The sequence below is a fragment of the Myxine glutinosa genome, chromosome 10 (genome assembly GCF_964187855.1).
Source record: "Myxine glutinosa chromosome 10, kmMyxGlut1.1, whole genome shotgun sequence".
Lineage (NCBI taxonomy): Eukaryota > Metazoa > Chordata > Myxini > Myxiniformes > Myxinidae > Myxine > Myxine glutinosa.
This window is the reverse complement of record NC_136270.1, coordinates 82,500,309-82,510,678: the sequence shown is the minus strand read 5'-3', so window position 1 is coordinate 82,510,678 and position 10,370 is coordinate 82,500,309. Positions and strand designations below refer to the sequence as shown.

At 43.7% G+C, this 10,370-nt stretch overlaps 1 protein-coding gene across 3 annotated transcripts in view; it reads left to right on the top strand.

Moving 5' to 3' along the window:
* Window positions 1-10,370, top strand: part of DRC4 (dynein regulatory complex subunit 4) — a 79,503-nt gene that overhangs the window by 50,666 nt on the left and 18,467 nt on the right. For all 3 annotated transcript variants that reach the window (XM_068126660.2, XM_068126661.2, XM_068126663.2), the window contains exon 8: window positions 5,542-5,628. In XM_068126660.2, coding sequence (XP_067982761.2) covers window positions 5,542-5,628 — 87 coding nt within the window. The remainder of the gene's footprint in view (window positions 1-5,541; window positions 5,629-10,370) is intronic.

The window sequence follows — 10,370 nt, the reverse complement described above, 5'->3', positions numbered from 1 at the left end:
ATCAGCAAAGAGATAGAGAGGATTTTCGAGAAAGTCAGAGAGATCATTGATGAAGACCAGAAAAAGCACGGGGCCCAGAACACTGCCTTGGGGAACTCCAGCCTGAACAGGAAGAGGAGATGAGAGAAACCCATTCAGGGCCACACGTTGACGACGACTAGAGAGGAAGTCCGCCAGCCATGCGTGGAGATTTCCATGGATACCAAAGGAGGAGAGTTTGGTGAGCAGAGCGGGGTGCCAGACCGTGTCGAAGGCACGTGATATGTCGAGGGAGACAGCTCTAATTTCCTGTTTGGCATTGAGGACCTCCATCCATTGTTGAGACAGCAGAAGCAGCATGTCCAGAGTAGAGTGACCTGGTCTGAAACCAAATTGATGATCAGAGATCAAGCCATTGGAGAAGAGGAAAGATTTCATATCCGAAGCAATGATGGATTCCATGACTTTGCTGATAATTGGGAGAAGGCTGATTGGTCTGTAGTTGCTAGGATCTGTTTTTGCACCTTTTTTGTGCAAAGCGGTGATGTTGGCTGATTTCCAAGCAGATGGCAGTTGACCTTGAGCAAAAGAGAGGGTGAAGAGAACAGAGAGAGAGTGAGATAGAGCAGCAGAGCAGGATTTTAGGACCCGTGGGCTGATGCCGTCGGGTCCAGTTGCAGAATCAGAGTCGAGGGTTGATAGAAACTTTTCCACCTTGTCAGGAGGAAAGGACACAGAGTCCAGGAGCAGCAGGGTACGACTGGGTATGGTGGGTACAGAGAGGGATGGGTTTGGGACACAAGATTTAGAGGAAAACACAGAGTTGAGGCATTCAGCTTTTTCACGTGCGGAGTCAGCTGTGTAGCCGTTTGAGGTAAGGGAGGGGATGGAGGGGGAACAAACACCAGAAACGGATTTGACCAGACGCCACCAGGATTTGGAAGAGGGAGACAGATAAGAGAGTTCGGTCTTGAGAACGGAGAGATATTGTTTCCTGGCTCTCCTGAGGGTGGACACACACTTGTTTCGGGCTTTGTGAAAGGAAATGAGATTTCCTTCCGTTGGATTTGCTTTCCAGGAGACGAAGGCAAGTTGTTTCTGGGCAACAGCCTCACCACAAGATTCCGTGTACCATGGACGGGAGGAAGGGTATGACAACTGAAGACGAGATGGGATAAATCTGTGCATGAGAGAGAGCAATTTACTTTGGAAGAATTCCCAGGATGAGTTGATGTCAGAGGTGGTAGAGATGGGAGACCAGTCCAGATGATTGATGGCTGCTTGAAGACCGTGCCAGTTGGCCTGAGTGAAATGCCAGACTCGTCGACGCTGAGCAGGCTCCCTGAGGGTGGTCAGAGAGATGTCCACTTTAACAAGGACATGATCAGATGATCCGATCGGAGCAGAAGAAGAGCAGCAGACATTTTCAGGGAAGTTACTCATAACCAAGTCCAGAAGAGAAGATGTTCCGTTGACTGAGATCCGGGTCGGGAAATTGACAGATTGTGTCAGTCCCAGTGAGTCGCAGAAGTCCTTTGCTGAGGAGCCATGGCTGGTGAGAGAGGTACCCACACCCAGCCAACTGGCATGATGACAGTTGAAATCACCACATATGAGGAAGAGAGAGTTGGGATGAGTAGATAGAAGTTGGTCCATATCATCAGACAGCGAGATGTAGATGGAGTCATCACTGTTTGGTGGACGGTACAACACACATATGAACAAGAGGTGGGAGCGAAGGGGAAGCCGTAGCCAGAGGTATTCCTGGGGGTGAGGTGGAGAGAGTGCAGTGCAGGGCGAGTGAGGAAGAGAGTTTTTGATAAAGATAGCAACCCCGCCTCCAGGACGAGGCTCAGGTCTATCATACTGGAGGAGGGAGTAGCCCGGGAGAGATACTATGGAATCAGAGACATCATAAAGGAGGAAAGTTTCTGTTAAGCAGATCACGTCTGGTTTGACAGAAGCAACCTGTATGGAGAGATCAGTTAAGTTTGAACGAAGGCCCCGGATGTTTGAGGTCCATACCGTTAATGAAGAGGAAGGGGGAGCATCAGATACAGAACGGGGGGGAGGAGGGGTAGGGTAAGATGTGGAAGAGGTGGAAGAGGTAGGGAGAGCTGTTGAAGGTGTGTCAGAGATTTCAGAATAGCTCGGAGAAAGGGAAGGATGGGGCGGACAAAAGTTTGATGGTGATTGGGTGAGCCACAATGAGGTGTTATTTGAGGAGGGGGAAGAGCGAGGCAGAAGGTTGGGGGAGATGGAGGTGAGAGTTTGAAGGGGGAAGAAGCGGGGAGGACGCTTTGAGGAGGGGGAGTGAGAGGGGGGAAATTGAGAAGCAATGAGGGTGGGGAGATTTGAAGGGGAGGGGTGAGGGGGGAGTTTGGGAGGGAAGGGACAAGGGGAGGGATTTGAAAGGGATGGGATATGGGGGAGATTTGGAGGGGAGGGGTGAGGCAGGAGTCTAGGAGGGGAGGGGCGAGGGGGCGTCTTGGCGGGGAGGGGTGAGGGGGTAGTTTAGGAGGGAGGGGGCAAGGGGGGAGATTTGAAAGGGATGGGTGATGGGGAAGATTTGGAGGGGAGGGGTGATGGGGAAGATTTGGAGGGGAGGGGTTATGGGGAAGATTTGGAGGGGAGGGGTGAGATTGGATTTTTGAAAGTGTACGATTTATGGGAAACGAACATTTATTGCAAAATGAGTTTCTTGTGACCTTCGAGTTAAAAATACGTTTAAGGACGCTGGATGGAGGATGGAGTGCAGGAGAGTTTAGGGAATGTAGAAAAAAGGCACTATAGGAGATGGATATTTTTTTTGGGATGAATTGATTTGGTGAGCAAGTCGAAAGCAGCCTTTTAAAGAAGAAGAAGAAAAAGGTGTTATAAAATATGACGGAATACATAACTTGAGGGGAAAGTGTAAACATTGAAGGTTAATGAGTGAAAACTATCTGGGGAAATGGGGGAGAAACACGTGGTCGAAGAACGAACGAACGAATAAGAATGAATAAACGAATGAGAACAGAGAAGGAAATGTTTTTTTTTTTTTTGTTTTTTTTTTTTTTTTTCCCCCCGAGTTGAGATTTACACAAGGAAGTAGGCTATGGGTGAAAAGACTGGGAATACAGAGAACGAAAGTTATTGGATCACAAAACGACGGACCGCTGATAGAAAAACAAAGCCTCAAGGTTGTACAGTGCACACTGTACAAGGCCTCAAGACACGACACGAATTAACACGATTTTCAATACAGGTATGAAAGATTTGCACCGAAAAATCTTCGTCGGGACACAATATACGTACAACACCATAAATAAATACAGTTTTAACGAAAATACAAATGGGAACAATCACTTAACTTCGATTTCAAATCGTTCGCGACGCGGCAAAGGCCTTGCTCGCGACACGGCAAACAGACGATCAATTTATGAAAGATAAACACCGAGAAACAACCAAAGTTGCACACAATAACTTCACACACCGAAAGATAAATACAGTTTCGACAAAATACAATTGTGAACAGACTTAACTTCGAAAAACGTGGAGACCGTGTGGAGCTTCGAAAATCCCTCCCACCGTCTCCGAGATCTCGCGAGACCTCCAAGATCTCGGATCTCGGATGAGTTTAGAAAAAAAGTCTGGAAAACTGTTCTTTGCGTGACGGACTGACGGACTGACGGACGGACTGACGGACTGACGGACTGACGGACTGACGGACTGACGGACGGACAGACGGAGGGACGGAGTGTAAACCTATAGTCCCCTACGGTGTACACCGGTAGGGGACTAATAACAAGGTCCTGAGTTCAAATCCCGGTTGGTCATTGAATTAACACCAGGTGGGGTTGATTCAGCCAGGCATCCTTCCGAAGTCGGCGAAATGAGTACCCGATTACTGGGATGAATGAGCCACTTGAGTGTCCTGCGTAGGAGTGGCGACCCGACCAGGATTGTGCCCAATAGTCAAGAAACTGCTTCGGCAGCCATATGCATCTGATGATGCAGGAGTGGACATCAACATCTTCATCATATACAATATTTGTATTTTTTACAAGCATTCTGAGTATTGCGCTGCAATAAATGTCCCCTACCGGCAGTCTGTCGTCCGGAAAACTGTTGGGGCAATTACCAAAGGTCAAAGTGCCATAACTTTGTCAAAAATGATCGAAACGTCATGAAGTTCGACCTTGATCTGTAACCTATCATGAGGAAACCATGTACCAAGTTTGGAATCATTAGCATTAAGAGTTTAGAAAAAAAATCCGGAAAGCTGTTCTTTGCGTGACGGACTGACTGACAGACAGACAGACTGACAGATGGAGGGACGGAGTGCAAACCTATATTCCCCTCCGGTGTACACCGGTAGGGGACTAATAAAGACCTATATTGAGTGAACAACTGATGATTTAATTATTATACATGTACTCTTATGCCAAATTGGTATATCATAAATATGTTGATCTTATATTAACACATTTTCTAACTTCAAATTTAAGATTGAATATGAGTGAGGGTAACATCTATTTGTTCAAAATTTGTTCGAAATTTGTCCCCCAAAGTACAGTTAGAAAGACAAAATATTTGAAGATCAAAAATAGTTCCAAAATATTGGCCATATTTGATTTATGCAAATCATCCAGTCCTCCAGTCAAAAATAAATATGCAAGAAATATTGCATAAGCAACTGAATGATCCCGTGAATGATAGCAGGGTATAATGTACTATAATGTACTGTACTGTCTTATGAAATTTTGGTGTATCAAACTATGTTGATCTTATATTCACACACTTTTATAATAAGAGCAGGCCTTATATTGTATTATAAACTGAAATAATGTATCAATCATCCAAATTATACCTCAGATATAACATGTGAAATTCAAATTATGTACGTCATTTAAGAAAATATTATAAAATTGTGGCCATATTGGATTTGTGCAAATGAAATTTTATTTAAAATGGATGGCAATGACTGGTGGATTCCCCATTATTGAAAACCTAAATGTAGCTGTTGTTTTCACTCAAATATTGCTTCTCCAGGACAACGTATTGCTGCAAGTAGTTATTTCTCTATACAATGGCCGCCATTTTTTTTTTTCAAGGTAGCAGGCTTAAGCTGTGACAGTTAAGTCGATCATATCATCTGTCTAGCATGCATAAATATTTATAGTGTAGAAATGTCTGAACAAGTTGGTAACACTGAAGTTTAGTGCCCAAAGATGGCACCACCAACCTTAGTATGGCCCAAGGACTATGTCATCCATAACAAAGGTATTGCAGATCCTGTGGAAATCCCATTGGATTTTTATCAAACATGAGATGTCATGAGAGATTTTTGTAGGTAAGGGGGTGTTCTGTTTTAATAACAAGTACTCTGTCAGTGCCATGTCTGACATCGACAGTAAAAAGTAAAAGTTGAAGAAAGTGTGTGTGTGTGTGTGTGTGTGTGTGTGTGTGTGTGTGTGTGTGTGTGTGTGTGTGTGTGTGTGTGTGTGTGCGTGCGCGCATGCGTATGTTACTGAGTGAGTGTGATGTTAAATCTAAACCCAATTAATATTTTTTGCATAGAATAACAAAGTCCAGATCAAGGTGTCGGAAGCAGAGAAGAGAGAGCTCAAGTGGGAGATCGAAGTTTTGGAGCAACGCTTTAGCAAGGTAACATTTGATGATGTTAAGAAGGACTCTCCCTTCATCAATTCTAATTTTCTCAATCTTGTAATTTACCTTCCCATTGTTTATTTACCTTGTTGTTACTTAGCACTACCCTCGTCCTGCTGTTTCTTTACCCCTGAAGCTAATGGTTCCTGCAATGGAAGTGACTACAGTATTAACTAGAACGCCACTCAGTGGAGCGCATACTCCCGCCGTGGGTTTAGTTGGAATAATACGTTTTGTTTAACATCCCCTATCCCCAAAACAATAAATGAAAAAGAAAGTTGGCCCTCACTGTCAGAGAATTTATTTTGATATATCTCGGAATTAGAGGAGAAAAACATCATTTAGGAATAAGAATAAAAGCTTTAATGCAGTAAAACAGAAAAAATCTTTCCCAAAAAAATTCCTGGATCCGGAATAATACCCTGAGCTTCACCAAAAACTAATCCATTCTTCCTTATCCCAAGGGCAATCATCCCACCAACTTTCATCCAAATACATTCAGAACTTTTCCAGATATCTTGTTCACAAACATACGAACATAGGAACACACACGGACGGACACGATCGAATGCGTTACTCCCTGGCGGGAGTAATAAACCTGACAATCGCAGAGCCAGAACCAGAATTATTTATTTGGTCTGGGAAGCCCATGCGAGCTTTCTTCTTCTTCAGCCTCTCACAATCCTGGGTGAATATGCGATCTTTTTTTAAAAAGTTGGAATTTTGCCAAATCTGTTTTATTCGTTTGTTAATATACCTCAGCCATTGACAAATCTGGAACTAAGTCTTTATAAGTTCATCAAATACTGACACCGTGAATGACATTCGCTGAGCTAAATGTTGATATGTCTTCTGAGGTAAAAAAAAACAAAAAAAAAAAAACCCAGTTTTAAAGCATTATACATATCAAACGATACATTTTATGAAACGGGGAAACCTAATACACACTTTGGTGCTTTTAAAATGACAGAATATGTCTTTATTAGAAAAAAAAATGAACATTGAAGACAACGCTGCTAAAAAAATACACCGCTCTAACGCATAACCACGAGTTTAAACTACATTTACAACAAATATTAAAGGTATTTTCATGTCAAATGTTAAATATAGAATATGTAGAAGATAATGTTTAAAAAAATGAGCCCTATCTTCCAATGGTAAAAAAATCCTTCAAAAAATTCCTGGATCGGGAATAATATCCTGAGCTGCACCAAAAACTAATCAATTCTTCATTATCCCAAGCGCAATCATCCCACCAACATTCATCCAAATCCGTTCAGAACTTTTCCAGATATCTTCTTCACAAACACACACACGCGCATACACACACACACACACACACACACACACACACACACACATACACACACACACGGACACGAGTGAATGCATTACTCCCTGGCGGGAGTAACAAGTACTATAGAAAATAATGGACAAATCAACAAAACACTGTTTTGGAGATTACAGACCTCGGGTCACAACATCAGTCTTCACGCAAGCTTTTCTTTCAAACATTGATCCAAAGCTCATGGTGGAGCTTGTACATAAATCACATGCAGGAGAAAGACTTTAGTTGACGTCAGTGTATCTTATCATCAACTAGAATGACACTCGGTAGAGCGCATGGTCTCGCCGCACTTGCTCATTCTGAACAAAAATACCATCGTTAACTGAACACGCTATACTATTATGCCCCATATATTAGCATTATCCATGCACCTTATTTGTCACATACTGCACATTGCCATTATCCATAGATATATTGATTACTGATTAATTATTATGATATTCAACAACCACATTGTGCACATTAAGGCTAAATTGCATCAATGAAGGTGAATATGAATAAAAATTCAAACGATATTCCCCATGGCTCGTCGATCATATATATATATATATATATATATATATATATATATATATATATATATATATATATATATATATATATATATATATATATATATATATACAGTGGAACCTTGACTTACGAGTGCCCCAACTTACGAGTTTTTCGAGATACGAGCCGTCGCTCCGGCAGTTTATTGCTTTGAGATGCGAGCCGAGATCCGAGTTACGAGCTTTCGCCACCCGGTCACGTGGTTATCTTGCCGTTCAAGTACGTATCTCTGTCGTATAGCGCTGCATTTTTTTTTCCGCATTTTGGTTATTTCGAGTTCACGCCGCCAGGTGGGTTGTTCTGGTCACGTGGTTATCTTGCCGTTCAAGTACAGTACGTATCTCTGTCGTATAGCGCTGCATTTTAGTTTTCGCATTTTGGTTATTTCGAGTTTACGCCGCCAGGTAGGTTCTGGTCACGTGGTTATCTTGCCGTTCAAGTACAGTACGTATCTCTGTCGTATAGCGCTGCATTTTTGTTTTCGCATTTTGGTTATTTCGAGTTTACGCCGCCAGGTAGGTTCTGGTCACGTGGTTATCTTGCCGTTCAAGTACAGTACGTATCTCTGTCGTATAGCGCTGCATTTTTGTTTTCGCATTTTGGTTATTTCGGAAAATTTCATGTTCATGTCGAACATTTCATGTTCATGTTCATGCTTTCATGTTCATGCCATGCCAGGCCACAACTTGTTCAGAGTGCCGGCGATAGCTCGCCTTCTCTTTGTGGAAAACACGGTGAGATCCTTAACATCCAACAACTAATGGGACGCAAACGGGGCGCCCAGTTTAGCGGTACACACATTGATGAATCACCCTGCCTGTGATTCACCCATGACAGGTTATAGCTGGGTCGGGATTCAAACCCAGGCTGGACAGTTTAGACTTTAGAGTCAAGTGTGCGTACCTCCAGTCCAGGCCATCCTGCCAACTTGTATGCTGCATACAGGTGAAATATAAAGCGCGAGATATTTTTATATATACTGTATATTTCAAAAAAAAATGGTGTGGTTTTTGGCGGGCTGGAACGGAATAATAGCATTTCAATGCATTTCAATGGGGAAATTTGATTTGAGATACGAGCAATTTGAGTTACGAGCTCGGTCACGGAACGAATTAAACTCGTAAGTCAAGGTTCCACTGTATATATATATGAATGAATGCATGATCGTTTTAAGGCCATTTATTCCCCGCTAGAGCGGGGGTTAGCCTTGCGGGCCCCGTGACCTCATGGTTCCCTTTTTGAGGCAATGTTTTTATGGCCGGATGCCCTTGCTGACGCCAACCCTTAGTCGCCTCTTACTTTGTGCAGGAATACGGTGTACCTATTCTAAATCGGGGTACACACCGGGATCATTCATCCCAGCAAGCTGGTACTCAATTTGCCAACCTCGGAAGGATGACAGGCTGAGTCAACCCCCCTAGCATTAATTCAGCGATTGACCGGGATTCAAACTCAGGATGCTAGGATCCTAAGCCAACCGCTAAGCCAACACCAGGCTAGTCGATCATTTGTATGAAGTTTCGAATCTATCTGTTAAGCAGTTCTGGAAAATAAGATTTTTACGTTTTTTTTTTCAATCCAATATGGCCATCAGACCACATGACCGATGATGCCATACATTTAATTCTTCACTCATATTGGGCCATTGATCAGATATATGAAGTTTCAGACTTTTTGGATAAGGATTTCTATTCAACCAATTATGGCTGGAATACCACTTCATGAATGATATCATCATTGTCACTGTTACATATTTATGTGAATGTATGTGAATTACCATTCAGGTCTTTGCTTATCAATGTGTAGTAGATTAAGGGTTGTTGTGGTTGGAGGGTCAGGAGCCCTTCTGAAAAAGAGACCGGAAACGGAAGAGAAAAAGACACGAGGAAGAAAAGCGACGAGGATTCTTTTTCCTCGCCCCGCTCCGACGAAAGGTGGGATCGACCTTGCGCCGCGTGGAAAAGCGGCGTTCCCAAGCCCGTCTGGCGAGAGGAGTTACCGGGACATGTACCTACCCGGTGGAGACGTCAAGTTGCCGTGGGGCCGTGCACCGACCCCGCGTCTGGCACCGTTCGCGGCACCGTCTACAAAGACGCGTACGGGTCGCACGTTGGGGCCTAACACGCGTTGCAAGCGGCGTGGGGCTTTTGCTTGCTTTACCGTACCCGCTTCGCGTGGCCACGGGGGGGCTGCAGCCGTGGTCCCCGGTACGATACCTGCCCGGTGGAAACACGTCCACCCGGGGTTCGTTCAACCGCCCGAGTGCGGCGAAGCCGACCATCATCTTGGTCAGGAGGGGCCCAGAGACATTGTGAGGGACAGAGACCAAAAGGGGGTCGTGAGTACAAAAGGGGACACACATATATAAGATGGCCATCTTAATCATCTAGGGGATTGATTGTGGATTGTGAATTGTTGATGGTGGATTGCTCGGGGAAAATATCCTTGATTGTAGCATTGAAATTGTATGGTATCATTACCCTTGAAATATATCATTGAAACTCAGTTTTCTCTTGGGTGGAATTCATATGGATTGCGTGGCGAAAGCGCATAGGTGATACAACTTTCTGGCGAAGTTCCTCTCACGGTCCGGGGGTCACCGAGACCAGGTAGTCACCGAGGGGACCACGTAACAGTCACCTTATGTACCACATTGGGAGTTTATGAGGTATGCGAAGTATAAATTTTTTTCATTGAGTGGTTTCGGAGATGTCCAATTTTTTCCCTTTAATCCAATATGGTTGCCATACCATGTGAACGATGGCATCAGAGTTAATGAAATATTCTCCATCAGGAATCCCTCGTATGTTTAAATTTTTGTATTGATCAGACAATCGGT